This window comes from Phaseolus vulgaris, chromosome 4 (genome assembly GCF_000499845.2).
Source record: "Phaseolus vulgaris cultivar G19833 chromosome 4, P. vulgaris v2.0, whole genome shotgun sequence".
NCBI lineage: Eukaryota > Viridiplantae > Streptophyta > Magnoliopsida > Fabales > Fabaceae > Phaseolus > Phaseolus vulgaris.
Genome location: NC_023756.2, coordinates 5,118,911 through 5,142,108, shown reverse-complemented (window position 1 = coordinate 5,142,108; position 23,198 = coordinate 5,118,911). Strand labels below are relative to the sequence as shown.

At 33.7% G+C, this 23,198-nt stretch overlaps 1 protein-coding gene across 1 annotated transcript; it reads left to right on the top strand.

Moving 5' to 3' along the window:
* The first annotated feature begins 15,606 nt into the window (after nucleotides 1–15,606).
* Nucleotides 15,607–17,536, top strand: LOC137836387 (7-deoxyloganetin glucosyltransferase-like). Its single transcript, XM_068645115.1, has 2 exons — nucleotides 15,607–16,129; nucleotides 16,554–17,536. The coding sequence occupies exons 1-2, from the start codon at nucleotides 15,607–15,609 to the stop codon at nucleotides 17,483–17,485; spliced, it is 1,455 nt and encodes a 484-aa protein (XP_068501216.1). The 3' UTR covers nucleotides 17,486–17,536.
* The last annotated feature ends 5,662 nt before the right edge of the window (nucleotides 17,537–23,198 follow it).

Here is a 23,198-nt window from a genome sequence, read left to right as displayed (position 1 = left end):
TGGATCTGTTGCTTTGTGACGCAAAAATAAGTTGACTTCATCACAACAATAAAAAAAAGTTTAGTAAAATAAATTAAAAAATTATGCACAACCATCATTTTTTAAAGTTTTGTTTTAAAATATAATTTATTTATTTTTGCTTTTTTTGTGAGTTTCTTAAAAAAATTATTTATAAAACTAATTTTTTTTCTCAAATTAAACTTTAATTTCTTTAGTTGGTAGTTAAAACCTTAGTTGCTAATTAGATACCAATTTAGAAACTATTTAACAATAATAGAAAATAATAAAATTTAATTGAGAAACCATTTTTTTAATTAGTTTCTGAAATTGTTTCTATTTTAGTTTTTATGGTAACTAATTATTTTGGTCTCTAAAAATTGGTTTCTATTTCATGATGTTCTTTAAGTGTTTTTGAACTTAAATTTTTTTAAATGTACACAAGCAAGTTACATTTTAAAAAAGAAACTTTTTAATATTAATCAAAATTAATTTTGATACAAATTTTTATTTTTAAAATATAATTAATTATGTTACCATTTATATTTTTAATATTAATCAAATTAATTACAGTAAAAAAAATAATTAAAATTAAATTAATTTGATTAATTAATTATTAATGAAAAGGATAATTGCTTCTTAACTAATCAAATTACAAAAAAAAAATGATAATATCAAGGGTAATAGTTTTCTTTTCAATTAAAAGTGATAATTTGTAGGATAAAATATGCATTTAGTTCTTATAAAGTTTTTATCTCTATAGTTTTATAATAATTTTACTTTTGGTTAAGTAAGTACTTTACTTAAGCTTTTATTGATATAATTTAAAGGAACAAAATTGGTACATTTTAAAATTAGAAAAAAAATAAAAATAGATAAAAACAATATAAAGTAGTTAAATTGAATCTAACTATAAACATATTTTTATTCTAATTTGTATCATAATTAACTCCTTTTCTATTTAAAACTAAATTTTATCACTTTAGTTTCAATTAAAAAAAATATCATAATTAAATTTATTGATGTTCAAATATAACCTTTTTAGAAGAAATTTTTTTTTATATGAAACTAATTACTCAAGGAAAGCATATTTGATTTTTGTAATGTAAACATATTTATAATAGAGACATATGTAAATTCACATCGTATAATAGAACACAAATATATTTTATTGTGTATTTTTCACAATATAAAATGTATTTTCATCAAATATATTTTCGTCTTGGAAAAGATAATGGTGTGAACATAGAAAAACCAGGGGTTAGAACAGTGACCTAAACTTGTTAGCATGATTAATTTTAACTTTAGTATCCAGGTCCATTGATGGCCCAATTAAACTAAATTCGTTGAAAACCAACTGTAATTGGACCCAATAAAAAAAAACTTTTCACAGAGACAAATTCTTCCTTCTCCATATCAATTTTAATTTGCACCCTATTATCTTTCAAAATTTCTAAAATTACCCTCTATTTCATATTTGAAAATCCAGAATTTAAAAAATATAATTCAACAGTCAAAATATCTACCGTAAAAAATACATTTCAAAAAAGAAAATTCAAAACACAAAATCTGAAAATGCAATTTGAAAAAGAATTTCCATAATTAAAAAATGTGTTATGGAAATCCAAATTTGGAAAACAAAATCTGAAAATATATTCTGAAAAACAGTTTTCAGAATTAAAAAATGTGTTCCAAATATTCAAATCCATAACACAAAATTTGAAAATGCATTATGGATATGAATTTCTGGAATTAAAAAATGTGTTCTGAATATTTAAATTCAGAAATGTATTAAAAAAAAGTTCATAAGTATTTTTTATTCACTCTCCTTTCTTTTCATTTAAGGTAATTTTCGTCATTCCATAGAAGCATTTTCATCATATTTATGAAAGATTGAGTGTAGGTTGAAATTGATAATTGCACCCAATCAAGTAGAGCAAAACTCTTAGGCAATTGCATTTTACACTCCTAAGATTTCTCCCTGCATCTCCATGGGATTGTTGCAATATGTATTGGTGTGGACCGAACGACTAACCAGAGTCTCAGCCCCATTAGCGGACCGTCGACCCAAGGCCTATTCCCAGTGGACCTATCGATGTTATAAATCTTATTACACCTAGACAGGCTCAACAAGCCTAATCCCGTGATTAGCAACTAGGTAATGCAATCCTAAACGCAAACTCACTCCTTAACCTGACCCAATAAGAAAAATCATTACACGTAATATAAATAGCACACATTCTAAGGAGCAAGTACGTCATTAATTACAGTATACTTCCGAGTGTCGAATACTCCTTTCGTTGACTTGTGCGTTAGAGTGTCTTCTACAGGTACCCCCATTCGACATTCATCCGAGGCAGTGCGACCAAGACGTAATAAGAAGGAAAAAGAAGCAAGCTAAGGTAGGAGTTGACCGCACGACAAGAGGAAAGGAGACGAAGTCAAAGTAAATGATTAAAATAAATCTTTAATAATATAATATATTAATTTTTTTAACACAAACAAAATTCTAGTATAAATTATATTATAATATTATAAATTCAAAACGATAACTCATTTTCCACGTCATCTCCTCTCTCTCCCTCCAAATTTCAAGTCGCTAGAATCTCCACGGAGACCTTGGAGGTCTCACATGCCAGACAACTTGAACTTCCACCGCAAAATTGCACGCCTCACCGCGCTCTACGGCAGGCTTGCGACATGCACCACTCTCGTATAAAAGCTCTGAGTGCTCAACGCCGCTTCCAGAGTGAAGCGCTTCTTCGGCTCGGGTCGCGACCTTGCTAGGGTTTTGGCCTCGTTTCGGTTGAGCTTTGAGCAACTGTTCCTGCTCAAGTGTGTGGTTGTCGTGGAGCAGGTGCACATGCTGTATTTGGACAAAACCGAATTGCTAGAATCCATGGCGCGTAGAGCGCGTTCTACGCTATAGCGGAGATGATTGAGAATTTGAATTCCTATATTGGCAATAGTTGTGCGAGTTTGGGGATGGCATTGGGGGATTACGAGATTATAGAATTGAACTAGTTTCTAGAAACTTTTTCCAGAAATATAGCAATTCTATGACTGTATTGGAGGAATTATTGGGTGAGTTCTTCGTTTTCCTACTTTTACCATTCGCTTAGTGTGAAACAAATGGAGAAGAGGTGGAATAAAATTAACATACCTTGCTTTTGCTTTTTAATATATTAACAAGAAAGCAATTGTATTAAGATTAACTTGTGTGAGTTACTTAGAAACTATTGTGCTTCTTAATCTCCTTTAGTTTTTTTTCTCTCTTTATATTTTTAATAACTTTTAAGAAGAGGAACATGTTCACCTTTCCATCATTACTTGTCATCCCAACCAACGTAGTGTAGTTCCATATCCTTGAAAGAGTAGGCTGATAGGGACTACGGTATTATCTGGGTGTGTTCCATAGTATTATGGGATGTTTGGTGAAATATTTAAATATTTGGTTTTCTCCATAGGTAGGGTGAGTTTACAAGAGATTCCAAGTCGATTAAAGGTAAGAATATTCTATAATAGATAAGTGAGTGTAAATTTTACTTTATAAATCAATTTTATAAGGTTTGAATTATGTTTAAAGTCTACTTCTCAAGATAGTATTAGAGTGGGTATTAGATTTTTTCTTTCTATTTTCTTTCTCCTTTTGCATCTTTTATCGGTGTTCCTTTTATCTTTCTTGTTCTTTTTTTCTCATGGTTGCCACATAACAAAGTTCTCCCAAGAATGATCAATAGAATCCAGGCAATGCTTATTACCTTCACCCAGGTAAAAGCCTAGTCATGGTCTTGGTCACTCCATATCTTGATGAATCGAACTATCATTCATGGAGTAGGGCAATGAAGTGAGCTATGCTTTTGAATAACAACTTTAAGTTTGTTAATGGGGAGATACCACAACCTCCATGAAGTGATAGTCAATATGAAGTGATGGAGATCAAGCTCAAGAGAACATGGAGGCCAATCAACAAGATCAAGAAGAGGTAGAGGCACAAATGGAGGACGCCCATGGAGGTCAAAGCCCACCTCAAAGGCTTACAAGAAGCATGTTCAAAGCTTTAGGAGCTAGGGGACATTTATTTTCTCTTTTTGTAATTTCTTTAGTTGAAGGTGCTTAGAGGGAAACATTAGAAACCTCTATTGTTATAACATCTTTTAGTCTTTAGTTAGGAGCTTTAGGGGGGGTGTGTTAGTAGATAGGTGTAGAAGTAGAATAGGAGGTGCCAAAGTGAAGGAAGGAGTCACACCTTCCTCATGCTTGGGTTTTGGCGCCGATTCTAGATGTCTCTTAGGAGGGAATTTTTGAATTTGTGTTGCTTGCATTTCAGCACCTTAGGCTATAAATAGAGGTGCTCTCTTTGTAAAATTCAGATTTGAATTTATCTAAAGAAACTATACTCAAAATTGGAGTGAGCATTGGAGAGCTTTTGAGCCTTCTTCTCTAGTCTTATCTTGAAGGAGCCATGGTGTCCTCAAGTGGCGGCAACACACTCATCTAGGAGCAACCACACTTCTAGTGGCGTGATCATTCATCATTCATCCATCTTCATGAGCAATTCTCTTCTCCTTCCTTTCTTCTTTGTTAATTCCTTGTCTTAGCTTGTTTCCTTGTTGTTTTTGGTTCGATTTTTAAGTTTTCTAGCAGCTGTTCTTATTTCTCTTTGTGTTTGGTTTGGTACTTTTCTTTTTCCAGCAAGTATTTTCAGTTCTATGCCTTTCTTTTACATTTTGTTCGGTTCAGTTTGCTTTCCTTCCAATTCTATTCGGTGGATTTAAGTTTTACCTCTTTTTGTTGGTTCAATTTGACAATAATTGGATCTTCTATATGAGTTTGTGTTTTGGCACTAGTTTTGGTGAGTTCTTGTTCATAGAACCTTGATCCATTTCTATGATAAAGTGCCTAGCTCTTAACCAACTCAAGATGATTCCTAAGAATGTCAAGAATCATTCTAATTGTGCTAGTGGAATCACATCATGTGGTATCATGAGTTTAGGTGTGTTCTTGTTTAATTGTTGAGTTGTGTAGCACTTTATTTCAAGAGCTTTTTTAATTTCTTGCAATTTAAGTTTCTGTTTTAGGCTTATTTTGAGTTTACTTGCTGTTTTAATTCTTTTGCCTATCATATGTTTGAGTATTTTCCTTTTTGAATCATGTCAAGTTTTGTCTTAGTCATGTTATTCCATAATTGTCATTACTTCTAGTAGTACTTTTATTGTTTTTGATCGTTTCTTGCTTTAGTGTCATATAATTTTCTGAATTGGTATTGATCCTTTGTGCATTTTTCTTTTTAGAATTGAGTTCATACTTGTATTCTAGACCTATACAAGTTCCAATACATCATTTTCCATTATGTCTTTGCTAGTTCATCATTCTGTTTTTTATTCCTATTAGGATTCCTCTGTTTCTGAAAAAAGTACTTACTGTTTTTCCTTATTGCAATTGATTTACTCACTGGAAAATTCTGAAATTATGGATTTGTGATATTCAAAGTGTTAGAAAAGAGTAGAAAAAAGAATCATTAAAAAATTCAAAGTACACAAAAAATGATAAATAAAATAAAAAAAGTGTACCATTCTGCCGAAAAGAATACGGTAATCTGGCAGCGATTTTAAAAAATTTATCTCAATTAATTGGCTTACTGTTTTTAATTGATTCCAGTGCCATTATTGAGTTAACATCTTGAAGTTCCTTTGGTTTAAATTTCATAATCCAGTTAAATCAGTGAATATCAAACACAGTTTGCATTAAAAAAAAATTTCCAGTAGCTAATTTTTTGTTTTCTTCATCTAATCTAGTGCTTTTCCTTAAGTATTCTTTTGTGTGCCTACTTTCTCATTGAGTTCTTTATTTTCTTGATTGTCTTTCATTCTTTACTCTTTGAGTTTGTCTTACATACAGTTTTCCTTTTGCAATTATCTTTCTTTGCTTATACCTTTTCTTGTTTGTCTTTATTGTTTCTTTGGTTTTGTGGTGGTTGCCTTGAGATTGGTGTGCTTGCTTTGACATCTTTCATTTGAGGATTCCAAGGCCTCAAGATCAGATTGGTGCAAGGACATTATTTCTTTGAGAGTGACCTCTTTTTCTGCCTCTTTTCACTTCGGCATTCTTGCTGACCACACTCACTGTTTTTGCTAATTTTTGTTTCTTAACTTGTTTGCTGTTTTTTGTGTGTTTGCTGTTTTTTATTTCCAAAATGGCTGGCTTTTCAAGTGATGCATCATACAAGCAGAATTCTCCATCCAAAGCTTCAATCCTTGGTGAATTACATGAAGCTCAAAGAACCATTAGACGGTTGGAGGAGAAATTGCAAAAGATGGAGGTGCAACAAGCTAGACCATCTCCTTCAATTCATGATGAGCATCATAGACCTTCCACAAGAGCTTCTTCCAATGATTTTGGCCGTGAAGATGAGCATAGGAGAAGGAGACCTCCAACCCAAGTCCATGGACAAAGACATCATCACCAAGGGGAAAGAACTCACTACGGCAATGGCTTCTATCATGATGCAAAGTCAAGGCTTCCTTCGGTTAAGTTACCTTGTTTTAATGGCTCTAGCGATCCTAATGTATATTTAGATTGGGAGGCTAAGTGTGAACAAATATTTGAGATCCATGAGATCCAAGATGAGCATAAGCTTAAGCTAGCCACCCTAGAGTTTAGTGATTATGCCATGAAATGGTGGCATGGAATTGTAAAGGACATTATCTATCACAAGGGTCCTCCCTTGGACTCTTGGAACTCTTTAAAGGATCATATGCGCGCTAGGTTTGTGCCCCCACATTTTAGGAAAGACCTCATGTTGAGACTCCAACGGTTTCAACAAGGCATGCTAAATGTGGATGAATATTATAAGGAGCTTGAGACGCTTGTGCTTAAAATTGAATTAGAAGAAAGTGAGGAAGCTATAATTGCTAGGTTTGTGAGTGGTCTTAGGAAGGATATTCAAGACATTGTTGAGTTACAAGAGTATTCATCATTGGGCTCTTTAGTTCATCTTGCAATGAAGGTGGAAGCCCAACTTGCTAAGAAAAACTCTTTCAAAAATGCTTCCAATGATGGATACTACTCCAAGTCTTGGAGAAACAAAAATTCTTTTCTAAACATCCTTCCAAAGATTCTTCTTTCAAACCCAAGGAAACTAAGCCATCTACTTCTAGACCTAAGTCTCCCACTAGAACATCCAATACTAAATGCTTTAAATGTATGGGTTATGGTCATATAGCTGCAAATTGTCCTTCCAAACGAAGTATGTACATGCATGAGGGCATTGTAGTTAGTGAGCATGATTCAGATTCCCTTAAGCATTCATTGCATTCTCATGCATCTAGTGAGGAAAAGAGCGAATGTCCACTTGAAGGGGACTTGTTAGTTGTGAGAAGACTTCTTGGACAAGTTTCACAACCTTTTGATGAAAGTCAAAGGGAAAATATTTTCCATACAAGATGTCTTATTCAAAAAAACATTTGTTCCTTGATAGTGGATGGGGGTAGTTGTGCAAATGTGGCTAGTACAAGAGTAGTAGATAAGCTTGGATTGCCTACTATCTCTCATACAAAGCCCTACAAATTACAATGGCTTAGTGAAGTAGGAGAAATAATTGTCAATAAACAAGTCCTCATCCATTTCTCCATTGGAAAATACAAAGATGAGGTATTATGTGATGTTGTGCCCATGGAAGCCACTCATGTTCTTTTGGGAAGACCTTGGCAATTTGATAGAAAAGTTTTACATGATGGCTTTACCAACAAACTATCTTTTGAATTCCATGGTCACAAGGTTACTTTAAAATCTCTCTCTCCAAGAGAAGTCCATGAGGACCAAGTTATCATGAAGAAAAAGAGGGAGAGTGAAAAAGATAAAAAAGATAAGAGTTCTAAGCCTACACTCCTTGTGTCTAGGCGTGACATTGAAAGGGAAATAGTGGCTCATCATCCTCTTTTCTTAGCCATCCCTAGAACTCTTAGAGTAGAATCACTTGTTGATAGTCCTCATTGCTTGGAAAATTTGGTAGAAGAGTTCCAAGATGTGTTTCAAGATCCTCCAAATGGACTTCCACCTTTGAGAGGGATTGAGCACCAAATTGATTTGATACCGGACTCTTCTTTACCAAACCGTCCAGCATATAGGACCAATCCAAGTGAAACCAAGGAAATTCGCCAACAAGTTGAGGCTTTGATTGAGAAAGGGTGGGTGCAAGATAGCATGAGTCCTTGTGCTATGCCTATCATCTTAGTGCCAAAAAAGGATGGCACATGGCGAATGTGTTCGGATTGTAGGGCCATCAATAACATAACAATTAAGTATAGGCATCCCATACCTAGACTAGATGATTTGTTGGATGAATTACATGGTTCAAAAATCTATTCAAAGATTGATCTTAAAAGCTGCTACAATCAAATCCGTATCAAACGGGGTGATGAATGGAAGACGGCTTTTAAGACCAACTTTGGTTTATATGAGTGGTTAGTCATGCCTTTTGGCCTAACTAATGCACCAAGTACTTTCATGCGCCTCATGCATCATGTTCTTAGACCTTTCATTGGTAAGTTTGTTGTTGTTTACTTTGATGACATTCTCATTTATAGCTTATCTTTGAATGACCATAGGTTGCATGTTAGGCAAGTTTTAGAAACCCTTAGGAAGGAACATTTGTATGCTAACCTTGTTAAATGTATGTTTGCTCTTGATCATATAGAATTCCTAGGGTTTGTTGTGAGTTCTAAAGGGGTCCATGTGGACAAAACAAAGGTGGTGGCCATTCAAAATTGGCCTACACCGAAATCTTTAAATGAGGTCCGAAGTTTTCATGGACTTGCTTCTTTCTATAGAAGATTTGTCCCAAACTTTGGTACCATTGCCGCACCACTCAATGACATAGTGAAAAAGGATGTGGTCTTTCATTGGGGAGAAGCACAACAAAATGCTTTTGACACTTTGAAAGAAAAATTGACTAATGCTCCCATCTTGGCCCTTCCTAATTTCACTAAGACATTTGAGATTGAGTGTGATGCTTCAAGCATAGGTATTGGGGCTGTTCTCCTTCAAGAGGGCCACCTCATAGCCTATTTTAGTGAGAAATTGAAGGGAAGTCATCTCAATTATTCCACCTATGATAAGGAATTATATGCACTTGTTAGGGCTTTGTTTACTTGGCAACACTATCTTTTTCCCAAAGAGTTTGTGATACATAGTGATCATGAATCTCTTAAATATTTGAAAAGCCAAAACAAACTTAACAAGAGGCAAGCTAAGTGGGTGGAATTCATTGAGCAATTTCCTTATGTGATCAAACACAAGCAAGGCAAAGTAAATATTGTGGCGGATGCTTTTTCTAGAAGATACACTTTGCTAAATCTTTTAACCTCTCAATATCTTGGTTTTGATCACATTAAGGAACTTTATCATGATGACCTTGATTTTTCTCTCATCTATCAAGAGTGTCTTAAGGGAGGACACAAAGAATTTTTTATTCAAGATGGCTTTCTTTTTAAAGGAAAACGTCTTTGTGTTCCTCAAAGCTCTATTAGATTATCTCTTGTTAGAGAAGCTCATGAGGGGGGTTTAATGGGACATTTTGGGGTTGCTAAAACTTTGGATGTGTTGCATGAACATTTCTTTTGGCCTCATATGCATAAACATGTTCATAGTTTGTGTGATAAATGCATAGCTTGCCGCAAAGCTAAATCTAAAATGCATCCCCATGGTCTATATACTCCTCTTCCTATCCCTTCAATGCCTTGGGTAGATATATCTATGGATTTTATCTTAGGCTTACCCAAGACATCAAAGGGAAAGGACTCCATTTTTGTGGTAGTGGATCGTTTTTCAAAGATGGCTCACTTTATTCCTTGCCACAAAGTGGATGATGCATGCCACATTGCAAACCTCTTCTTTCAAGAAGTGGTTCGCCTACATGGGATTCCTAGGTCTATAGTGTCCGATAGAGATCCTAAGTTCTTGAGTCACTTTTGGAAGACCTTGTGGGGCAAGCTTGGAACTAAGCTTTTATTTTCTACCACTTGCCACCCACAAACTGATGGTCAAACCGAGGTGGTGAATAGAACTTTGGGACAACTATTGAGATGTTTTATTTCGGGGAATCCTAGAGTGTGGGAGAATTTACTACCCCATGTTGAGTTTGCATATAATCGAGTAGTAAATTCTACCACCTCACATTCTCCTTTTGAGGTGGTCTATGGGTTTAATCCCCTAACACCTCTTGATCTTCTTCCTATTCCCCTTCTTGGAGATGTCTTGTGCAAAGATGGTGATGAAAAGGCTTCTTTTGTGAAAACTTTGCATAAATACATCAAGAAGAGAATTGAGAAGAAGGTTGGCAAGTATGCTGAACTTGCCAATAAAAGGAGAAAAGCATTGTTGTTTGATGAGGGCGATTGGGTTTGGCTTCACTTGAGGAAGGATCGCTTTCCTACTCAAAGGAAGTCCAAACTAATGCCTCGAGGGGATGGACCTTTCCAAATCCTCAAGAGGATTAATGACAATGCTTATGAGTTAGATATGCCTGATACATTCTTAGGTAGTCATACTTTTAATGTTAGCGATCTAACTCCTTTTTCTGTAGGTCTCCAGAATTCGTGGTCGAATTCTCTCCAACTCAGGGAGTATGATGGAGATCAAGCTCAAGAGAACATGGAGGCCAATCAACAAGATCAAGAAGAGGTAGAGGCACAAATGGAGGACGCCCATGGAGGTCAAAGCCCACCTCAAAGGCTTACAAGAAGCATGTTCAAAGCTTTAGGAGCTAGGGGACATTTATTTTCTCTTTTTGTAATTTCTTTAGTTGAAGGTGCTTAGAGGGAAACATTAGAAACCTCTATTGTTATAGCATCTTTTAGTCTTTAGTTAGGAGCTTTAGGGGGGGTGTGTTAGTAGATAGGTGTAGAAGTAGAATAGGAGGTGCCAAAGTGAAGGAAGGAATCACACCTTCCTCATGCTTGGGTTTTGGCGCCGATTCTAGATGTCTCTTAGGAGGGAATTTTTGAATTTGTGTTGCTTGCATTTCAGCACCTTAGGCTATAAATAGAGGTGCTCTCTTTGTAAAATTCAGATTTGAATTTATCTAAAGAAACTATACTCAAAATTGGAGTGAGCATTGGAGAGCTTTTGAGCCTTCTTCTCTAGTCTTATCTTGAAGGAGCCATGGTGTCCTCAAGTGGCGGCAACACACTCATCTAGGAGCAACCACACTTCTAGTGGCGTGATCATTCATCATTCATCCATCTTCATGAGCAATTCTCTTCTCCTTCCTTTCTTCTTTGTTAATTCCTTGTCTTAGCTTGTTTCCTTGTTGTTTTTGGTTCGATTTTTAAGTTTTCTAGCAGCTGTTCTTATTTCTCTTTGTGTTTGGTTTGGTACTTTTCTTTTTCCAGCAAGTATTTTCAGTTCTATGCCTTTCTTTTACATTTTGTTCGGTTCAGTTTGCTTTCCTTCCAATTCTATTCGGTGGATTTAAGTTTTACCTCTTTTTGTTGGTTCAATTTGACAATAATTGGATCTTCTATATGAGTTTGTGTTTTGGCACTAGTTTTGGTGAGTTCTTGTTCATAGAACCTTGATCCATTTCTATGATAAAGTGCCTAGCTCTTAACCAACTCAAGATGATTCCTAAGAATGTTAAGAATCATTCTAATTGTGCTAGTGGAATCACATCATGAAGTGTGGGAGAGGTGCAATGTTATGGTGATTTCATGCATCACACAGAATGTCACAACACAGATAGCTAAAAGCACTGTGAACATCGACAATGCAAGGGAACAATGAGAAGATATTAAAGGAAGATTTGTAAAGAGTAATCACTTTTGGGTTTCGAATCTCTTTCCAGAAATTAACTCCATCAGGCAAGGAGAAAGGAGTATCATATATTACTACACTGATTCTAAGACCATGTGGGAAGAGTTGATTCGCTACGACCTCTACCAACTTGTGTTTGCAAAGTGAATAATAGCGAATTACAGGGATTTTGAATGGGTGATATGTTTCTTGAAAGGTTAAGTAGAAGCATACAGTGATGTTAAAATGCAAATCTTGCTAACAAAATTGTTGCCATGTATTAATCACGTCTTTTCTTTAGTTCTCTAGCAAGAAAGACATCTGAACGAGTGATAAATGTCAATTTTCAGTAATATTTCATATTAAAATATAGATATAGGAGGTTTGAGGCACAACCCTAGTGTGCAAAGTTGTGAGGAAAACATCATTGTCTGACTTGTAACCCAATTGGGAGAATAAAAGATGTTAGAACATGTGTGGCTAATTCTACCCTTTAAGATTGTGAGTAATCTGTTCAAACTCTTATGCATTGAGATGATCTCTGAACATAATATTTTGTTCTTAATTGATTATTGGTATTATTGTTTTGCTTTTAATTCTTGATCTAGAATCTTAAATTTGATTGGAAAGTATTTTTAGGGTTTGAAATGTTAATTGATATCAACGTCTGATCTTGATTCTAAGTTGTTTTTATAAATATGCGAGGAATCAATATTTAGGAAACATCTTAATAATAATTTTATATACGAGGAATCAATATAAATGATTTTTATTATACAACATCAATATCAATTACAGGACACCATATTATCATGATTAATCAAAATACAAAAGAGTGAGAAAGATGAAACTCAATCCCTATTTTTCCAATTGAAGCAACAACTCTTTACCTTGTTTTCTTGTTAATGATTGTTATCACAACAAATTCCAACAAACTTTCATTATTCTCTTTTATATTTAGCGAATATTTTACTTAATTATTCAATTGTTCATTGTGAGTTCGATATTCGTCCTTAGGGACATATTATTAATTTTGACAACATAGTGCACTTGTCGTAAAAAGTCATCAATAAGAGCATGGGAATAGACACGGAGGTCTTGAAACAACGTGAACCAAGAAAGAACAAACAACATAATCAACAATGGCAATCATGAGTGGCACAACTATGGAAGAGGAAGAGGAAATAACTATGGGAAACAATGTTCTTTCTGCAACAAGATAAACCACATGGCTGACGAATGTTATTCAAAGCATGGATTTCCACCATGGATGAAATAAAAAGCTAGTTACGCTACAAATGCCTTTGAAAAGGATGAAAAAAATGAAGCTGAGAAAGAAAAGTTTACGTAAGAAGAGACTCTTAATGAATAGGTAATGAAAGTCTTTGGGTTTGAACAACTGCAACAACTTGTGAATATGATCTAGAATTCTAAGAATAAAGAGAAAGAAATTAGCAACATCATAGGAGATTGTCCAAAAATAAGCAAGAACGTAGGGTAAAGAAGGTATGCATAGTTGGATACTTGATAGATGAGTTGGAAGGTCTCGGCGAGAGGGAGGTGTGTTGGAAATCTCGCATCGACTAGAGATAAGAACTTTTCATAGTATATAAGTGGGTGCAAACCTCACATTTAAGCTTAAGTCAACCTTATAAAACCGTTTTATAAGGTGAGGTTTACACCCACTTCTATACTATGAAATGTCTTTATCTATAGTTGATGTGAGATCTCCAACACACTCCTCACGCTGAGACCCTCAAACTCGTGTGTGGAACTATATATCATAGGTGATTCGATAGTGATATGTCAACAAATGACCTGGTAAGTTCAAAAAACTCTCGCTACAATAAACTATAAAAAAATTTAATTTCATATTTGAGATTTTATGTTTTATTTAAGGGTGAACAAGGCACATAGTTTTGCCAGAGAAAAAAAAAAGTAAAGTAAAGTGTTAGAATATTACTATTCTTGCTTGCATTTAATGCAGGCATGTATTATAAATATATATAGAATTAAAATGCGTGTTGGGCTTGGTGCAAACAGAAAAGAGACCCAAGATACATAAGGCCCAATGTCATTAAAAGTTTGGGTGCTTATCACATTCACCCCACATAACTTGACTCTACAGCTATTGCAAACCTTTTTTAAACTTCGTTAAAATTTATTACAATATAATTATAATAAATATTATAACATAATTATAATAAATATTATAAAATAATTACAAATAATTATAATAAATATTATAACATAATTATAATAAATATTATAACATAATTATAATAAATATTATAACATAATTATCATAAATATTATAACATAATTATAATAAATATTATAACATAATTATAATAAATATTATAACATAATTATAATAAATATTATAACATAATTATAATAAATATTATAACATAATTATAATAAATATTATAACATAATTATAATAAATATTATAACATAATTATAATAAATATTATAAGATAATTATAACAAATATTATAAGATAATTATAACAAATATTATAAGATAATTATAATAAATATTATAACATAATTATAATAAATATTATAACATAATTTATAATAAATATTATAACATAATTATAATAAATATTTATAATTAATATAAATATAATATTTGTTTATAAATATTAATTATAATTATAAAATCCATTAATGTTAAAATTGATCTTATAATGATAATTAATATTTATAATTAATATAAATACTATAATTAATATTTATAATAAATATTTACATTTATATTAATTATAAATATTTCCTTATTATAATTATAAGATATTTTTAATATAAACAAAATAATATATTATATAAATATTTTAAATCTTTTTTATATAAAAGAAATAAAATTAAAATTGAATTTAGTATCTCAATTTTCATGCATGTAAAAAATAAATTATAACTGAAAAAATATTATGGTATTATAATATAATAATGATAGAATCTCGTTTGCCACGTCAAAATAAAGTAAAATTCGTTTAATATCAATTATTCATTTTAATTATTTTACTACCAACACAACAAAGATTTCAAGTTTGAACAAAGAACTAATAACTTGGTCTCCATGATCGAGCTGACCGAGCCCAGCACGTCCATGCGGGCCGACCGACACACCCAACTCATTAATGCTCAAATCAAGAGTAAAGTCAAACCACTATTAAGAACTAGGTAGTACGCTCCTAAGTACGATCAACTCCACTAATCCAGCCCAATAAGGTAAGCCCATTAAAATAATATAAATAGCGCACGTTCCAATAACATGGTACGTCATTAGTGAATATACTCTGACAACCGAATGCCGAATAATACTCTTTGCTGACTGGAGCGTTAGAGTGTCTTCTGCAGGTACCCCCATTTGGCATTTACCTGGGATAGAATGAACCTGAAAAAGTAGCGCTAAGGTGAAAGGAACAAACTGAAGTTGGAGCTGACTGCCCGACCGGAAGGAGGATAACGAAGTCAGTCAGGAGTTCTGTAGTTCCATCTCCCTAGCAGGAACACTAATCATATTTAAATATTATATCGATTGAAATAAACACACTATGAAAATTACTTCAATTTGCAAAGCAGAAAAGTAATCTATGCAACAATGTTTCCATTCTGGGAAAGATGAAAATTCTCTACTGAGAAAGAGCCTTTGACTTTATGTTTTGGCATATGGGAAACAGAACACAGTAGTTAACAGGTTTAGGAGTTGAATATAAATATTGGTTCATCCCACTTAAAAACACATGCTTATCCATATTGTATCTCATTCTCCAAAGCTCTCTCTTCACACTACAAGAAAGAAATGCAGATGAGTAACCCAACAGAGAGAAAGCCACATGCAGTGTTGATCCCATATCCAGCTCAAGGCCATATCAATGCTTTGTTCGGATTAGCAAAGTTGCTTCATCTTAGAGGCTTTCACATTACCTTTGTCCACACTGAATACAACTACAAACGCTTGCTCAATTCAAGGGGTCTTAAAGCCTTTGATGGTTCTCCAAATTTTCATTTTGAGACAATCCCAGATGGTCTTCCCCTCACAGATGAAGCTGATAATGTCACTCAAGACATAGTGTCCCTTTGTAAAACAGTGGGAGAAAACTTTCTCCTACCCTTTCGTGAACTTCTTGCTAGACTCAATGATTCTGCCATTGCTGGCCATATACCTCCAGTTACTTGCTTGGTTTCTGATTGTTCCTTGACCTTTACTACAAAAGCTGCTCAAGAACTAGAACTCCCTATTCTTCTATTTTCACCAATCAGTGCCAGCACCTTATTGTCTATTATGCACTTCTGTACTCTTTCTGACAAAGGTCTAATACCACTCAAAGGTATGCATTAAAGCTCTTTCTTTTAAAAGAGTGCATGAACAACACGAGTAATTCGGATCCGGTTCCTCTAATTGAAGTAATATCAACAATCGATATTATGTATATGTGCATAACAAATAATGTATTTGCTGAGATATCAGTTGTTGGTTTTTCCTGATAAACTGAACTGAAAATAATACTTTACTTTATCTTTTCTTTCTTTAGAGAAGTTTTATAGCATTAGTTATAGCATCCATCAGGTAAGATTAGTCAGAATCACAATTTGAATAGAAATAATAACTGAAGGTAACAAAGTTCACTGAAATGTTATTTCAATGTTAGCCTTTTTTACTATTTGTAACTAATGGATACATTCTAACGAAGAAAATGTTCAGTTGTATTTACGTGGAACTTGTAACTATTGGCTTTGTGATCATGATTGCAGATGAGAGTTATTTGACAAATGGGTATTTGGACACCAAACTAGACTGGATTCCAGGTTTGAAAAACTTTAGACTGAAGGATATGCTTGACTTTATAAGGACAACATATCCAAATAACTTTATGGTAGAATATTGCATTGGTGTGGCTGATAGTGTGCTCAAATCCCCTGCAATTGTTATAAATACTTCTGATGAACTTGAGAGTGAGGCATTGAAGGCTCTCTCTTCTATGCTCCCTTCTGTTTACCCCATTGGTCCTTTACCTTCATTTTTAAATCAAAGTCCACAGAGTCATTTGGAATCTTTAGGTTCCAATCTTTGGAAGGAAGATACTGAGTGGCTGGAATGGCTTAATTCCAAGGAACCTAATTCTGTTGTTTATGTGAATTTTGGTAGCATCACGGTTATGTCTCCAGAGAAACTTTTGGAGTTTGCTTGGGGTTTGGCCAACAGCAAGAGACCTTTTTTATGGATCATTAGGCCTGACCTTGTGATTGATGGCTCAGTGATTTTTTCATATGAGTTTGTGAATGAAATATCTGATAGAGGTCTAATTGCAAGCTGGTGTCCACAAGAGCAAGTGCTGAATCACCCTTCAATTGGTGGATTCTTGACTCATTGTGGATGGAACTCAACAACTGAAAGCATTTGTGCTGGTGTGCCAATGGTGTGTTGGCCATTTTTTGCTGATCAACCAACAAATTGCAGAAATATTTGCAATGAATGGGGCATTGGGATTGAAATTGACACTGATGTGAAGAGAATGGAGGTGGAGAAACATGTGAATGAATTGATGGTGGGAGAGAAAGGAAAGAAGATGAGGCAAAAGGTGATGCAGTTGAAGAAGAAGGCAGAGGAGGACACTAGATCTGGTGGTCTTTCATTCATGAACTTGGACAAAGTGATTAGTGAAGTGTTGTTCAAACAAAATTAGATTAAACAACTTTTCTTTTTAATCTAAATCTGAACACTGATGAGTCATGTATCTTGGATCTGTTGAGCAAAAATAAGTTTGGTCCATCACAGCAATAAAAGAAAAGTTTAGTAAAATAAATTAAAACTTAATGCACCACCATCATTTTTTAAAGTTTTGTTTTAAAATAGAATTTATTTATTTTGCTTTTTTTGTGAGTTTCTTAAAAATTTATTTCTAAAAATATTTTTTTTCTCAAATTAAACTATGATTTCTTTTTTTTATGTGTATTAGTTTATACTATTAGTGTTACTTACATTTTGTATAACTATTGTGCATAAAATGTACACAATACTTATTTCTTTAATTAAAATCATTAAACAACATTAACTTTCAAATTTGATAATATTGTTTAAAATTACAATATGGTTTAATTTTCAGATAGTTGATTTTATACAAATGCTTAATTTATTCTTTAGAATATATACTACAATAAATCTCCTATTCCAATAAATATCGTTTGAAATTTATCTATTTAAATATGTGTAATAAAATTTCAACATATGTACTATATAGTGAAATGAAATTTTAATGTTTACTTCTAATTGATAAATACCAAAGTGTTCTGGCAATGTTATAAAGAATTTTGCACCATTAATTTGTTCACAAGAGGATCAAGTAATTCTCTTTAAATTTTCATATCAGACAAAAATGAACTATTTTTATTGTTGAAAATGTTATTTAAATTTCACTTCAATTAACTTATTATCTTTTCAATTTATTTATATTATAAACATGATAAATTTATCTGGTAAAATACATTGCATCCTTATTTAATTTAGTATCACACTATACCAATTGTCTAATATATTAAGATATATTTGTACCATAATAGAGTAAATACAATAATATGTATAAATAAATTTATTTTTTAATAAAATAAAATGTAGAATGTCTTTACTACCATGATGTACATCTTAATTTATACTCAATTAGTTCTTTATGATTATAGTAATATCTTTGTAAATTCCTTGAATGTTATTTCTTTTTTTAAAATTATTAATCATTATATTAAAAATATGTAAAGATAATATCAATATTTGTGTTTATAATTTTTTTTTATTTTTGTTCCTGGTAGAAATGTTAGTCTTCCTTTTTAAATTTTTTCTCATAATTAAATTATCTTTAACCATGATTTTAACATTAACAATTTAAACATTTAAACTAGATTATACCGTGAATAGTTCAAATCGAAAATAATTTTTTCTACATGTATAAAGTTTTTTTAAGTAAATATTTGTTCGAAATCTTATTTTTAAGGAATATCTTTTCCTTTAATAAAAAAACTCACAAAGTAGGATTTTTGTGGATATGTCTCTTAAAGACTTTTTTTCCTTAGTTTTTTTTTTTTTTTATCTTGTGGTTCTTTTTTTAAGTTGAGCACAAGTAACCATCATATCGAAATGAATCAAATCAAGATGTATAACAACACAGTCTATTACCTAGTACTGAAAAATACTAGTAGTATAATACCTATTTGTAGTAGTTGGGCAAAAATCACCCCAGAACTGGATAATTAGGGATTACTTGAAAAAAATAACTTGTTATCACTATAATTACTCTAATATTTGGTAATATATCATCAGACCTAAATATTTGGTATGAATCTTATTCAGATGTTTTCGTAACCTCAAAAACCTATAAATACAATCTTATTTCTCAAAGGATACTCATTTAATTTTATTTTGTCATTAATTAACTCATATTTCATTGAATTTTTACTGACTTGAGTATCGAATATTCTAATATAAGTGGACTACCACTTGAACTTCGTCATTATAATTTGACAACCTTTCAATGAATAAATCAACTAGTCTAAAAAACTCATTCATCCACCTCTAATGTAACCCCCGTAAAATTTGGTAATGTTTGAATAACTTGCTTTAGGTTTCTAAATTTGGAGTGATTCTCCTGTTTGAGGTAGAATTTCCATCAGAATAAGGAATTTCAGGTATGAGAAACTAACTTTTGTTTTAAATAGGACCCTAGGCTAGAAGATCTGGATGTGGAGGGGATGTGGTCTCAATATTCAATTTATCTTGCAGGGATGTTGTTTGTTTATATATTGTTTAAACTTGTAGAAATATTAGATTTTTGATGGTTTAGTATTTAAGTGTTTTTTTTTATGTTAAATAGGCTTTTGAATGTTGTGGATTGCATTTTGAATGATATTGTATGATGAAAATGGTATGGAATTGAATTCATACATTTGGGATAATATTTTAATTGATTTTTGTTTGTGTATTAAGAATTCATGCCTATGTGCTAACAGAGATCTCCTAAATTCACTGATGATCTAAGTCACATACACTAAGATATTAGGTGATGAAAGGCTTATGGGGGAGTTCATGCACACTGTGACATATGAGTGTTGGGTATAAAGCCAGGACCAATTGGGTTGGGCTGAGTAGACACCATGTTTTAGTGAGTGGACTTAATTATTGTGTCCCTTTATTATCTCTATTTATCTCTATTTAAAGAGATCATTGTACTTGTAATTGGTGTGCAACAAGATATAATGAAAACCTAATAGTTGCTCGTGTGGATGTAGGTTGCAGTTGGCGACCGAACCACGTTAAATCATGTGTTGTTTATTTTCTGCAGTTGATTTGTGATTGTGTGTGTTGCTTCTACGTGCGTTTTTTCCATCAAGTGGTATCAAGAGCCTTGGTTCGTTTACACACTAGAGATCCGATTAGCAGAAATTAATCGACGATACGTGAAAATTGCGGCTGCAATAGCGTCCCAAAGTTAGGGTTTCGCAGAGGCGACAGTAGTGTCCCAAAGCTAGGGTTTCGCAGAGGCGGCGACAGCATCCCAAAGCTAGGGTTTTGCAACGGCTGCAACAGTGTCCCAAGGCTTAGGGTTTCACAGCGGTTCAAGGAGGAGGCTCCCAAATCTGCTTCACAACAACGGTGACCAACAACGGTGGTGGTGCAGAGCGCCAGTGCAGTGAGGACTGCGACCAGGTCTGTTGGTGAGTGATTTTGGGTGGTGCAATTTTTGTGGTCTTGATTTAAAAAAAAAAAGATTGCCAAGATCTGAAATTAGTTGTACCGAGTATCTCGACTAGTCATTTGAGATGGCAGAAGACGGGAAGTTCCGAATTAAAAATTCGATGGTACAAATTTCAGTTGGTGGAAAATGCAAATTGAGGATTTGCGAGTTCAGTTACTGAGCACATCAATATGATCTTAGCCAGACTTATGTCAGTGGACATTAAGTTCGATGATGAAGTTCAAGCTTTACTACTGTTATTGTCTGTGCCTGACAGTTGGTTCGGAACGGTTACAGCAGTTACCAGTTCAGTGCGGGATCCAACAGATTCACTTTTGAGAAGATTCGTGATCTCATTCTTGGTGAGGATGTCCAAAGAAGGAGTTCTGGGGAATTATAGTGAATCGCTATATGTCATCAGAGGTAAGAAAAATATCAGAGATAGTGGGAGCAAGAACAAAAGAAGGAGTCAATCAAAGATTCAGAATTTGTCAAGTGTAACATATTGGATTTGCAAGGAGGTGGGGCATTTCAGGAATCAATGTCCAAATGATAAATAAGTCAACATTGCAAAAGACTTCGCGGACGAGGACTTTTCAGTCTGTTGCGCAGATAGCAGTGTGGATTCCTGGGTCATGGATTCTGAAGCATTGCAGAATCTAGTTATTGGAGACTTTGGAAAGGTATGACTAGCGGACAACAGAACTCTTGATGTTATGGGCATGAGTGACATAGTGTTGAAGACACCAGTTGGTTTCTGGACTTTGAAGGATGTTAGAGTTGTTCCAAGCTTGAGGAAAAGTTTGATTTCTGTTAGGAAGTTGGACGAACAGGGACATGAAGTGAAGTTCGGAAATCAGAAGTGGAAGGTCGTCAAGGGAAATCTTGTCATGGCTTGCGGAAGAAAGAGAGCTTCGTTGTATATAGTCAGATTACCATGTCTGAGGGAGTGACCATCCCAGTTTAGAAGATAAACAAAGTCCGATTCACAGAATCTCGTGGGAGGGTTGTCTTTACAAGAGACCAGAGCCACAGGTTAGATTCAGGATGAACGAGCATGGAAAGGTTCAGGTAGACCAGTCAGAGGTACTTGTGGCAGTGGGAGCACGGGTCGTGCTTCAGCTAAGGTTCCTAGACGACAATGGGTTATGAGAACCAGTATTCCAGCGGTTGAAACTTCTCCAGAAAATTTCTTGTTGAATATGGAAAGTGTTTGTTCTCAGGTTGTTCCAGGATCCGATAGTTCTTGTATGTGGGAGCCGGTAGGAACAGAGAACGGGTCAATGACTGACGTGTTGAAACTCAGGGGAGTTTTAATGAAGTCTTCAAAATGATTAAGAAGGCTGGTGGCAACTAGAGGTGCAACATTGAGTTCCGTCGACAGATTACAGAAGTACATGTACACAGTTGAAGTGCAGGTGAACATTGTTTTGTGACTTCAAGTGGGATATTGTTGGGTATGAAGTCAAGACCAATTGGGTTGGGCTGACAAGACACCATGTACACAGTTGAAGCGCAAGTGAAGATTGTTCCGTGACTTCAAGTGGGAGATTGTTGGGTATGAAGCCAGGACCAATTGGGTTGGGCTGAGTAGACACCATGTTTTAGTGAGTGGGCTTAATTATTGTGTCCTTTTATTATCTCTATTTTTCTCTATTTAAAGAGATCATTGTACTTGTAATTGGTGTTTAACAGGATATAATGAAAACCTAATAGTTGCCTGTGTGGATGTAGGTTGCAGTTGGCAACCGAACCACGTTAAATCATGTGTTGTTTATTTTCTGTAGTTGATTTGTGATTGTGTGTTGCTTCTGCGTGCATTTTTTCCATCAATGAGATGCACGACTTGGATTGAACTTACCCTGGTCCTTTCTCTTGGATTTGTTGGTAATTTAAGTCTTGGGTATTGAATTAAGTGTTAGTATCTAGTAGGACTTACTTAATACAGGTGTTCTAGAAGGTGCCAATTGTTATTTTGTTTGTTGAACATCCTGGATGTGTAAATCCATGTGGAATTTATGTGATTGTTTTATGTTGGGATTTGAAGAAGATTGAATAATTGAGAAATTGATCCATTTAATTTGGTTTTCTCTTTTGATTAAATTGTGTATATTTTAAAATTTTATTTTCACTAGCTTATCCTTACTTTTCTTGTTGTGTTGTGAACAATTATGATTGTACTATCTATACATTTGATCAAAGTAGATTACATTCAATCCCAAGTTAGAAAGCACTTAGCCACTCATGACAACTTCTCCAATCTTCATTCTTGATCTGGATTGCATAAGAATGGCTAATCTAAGCAAGTTCTTCTCCTGAGAAGAAAGTTTTCTTCTTCTCTCTCTAACTTCTCTCTAAAAGTTCACACTTTTTCCACCGCCCCTCTTTTAGCTGTATTTCAAAATTTATATAGTGAAATCTAGCTCAAGCGAGCCAATTTAGCTTAAACTAGATCTTTCGGTGTTTTTTTAGCTTGAGTTAGCAATTCTAACCTGAGCTAGATCAGTATTGCACTATTAATCAAATCTGGATAATTTTAGCTTGAGCTAAATCTTCTAGCTTGAGCTAAATCTTCTTGTGATCCAATTAAGTTTTTGTTTTCTTTCTTTCAATGCTTCATATTCATCTGCAATTTACACAAAAATTGAGATTAATTTTCTTCACTTGTTTCTTGGTT

Coding starts and splice junctions, on each gene's coding strand:
- LOC137836387 (XM_068645115.1), top strand. CDS start 15,607: ATGAGTAACCCAACAGAGAGAAAGCCACATGCAGTGTTGATCCCATAT. Junction 16,130..16,553: donor AGGTCTAATACCACTCAAAG/GTATGCATTAAA, acceptor TCATGATTGCAG/ATGAGAGTTATTTGACAAAT.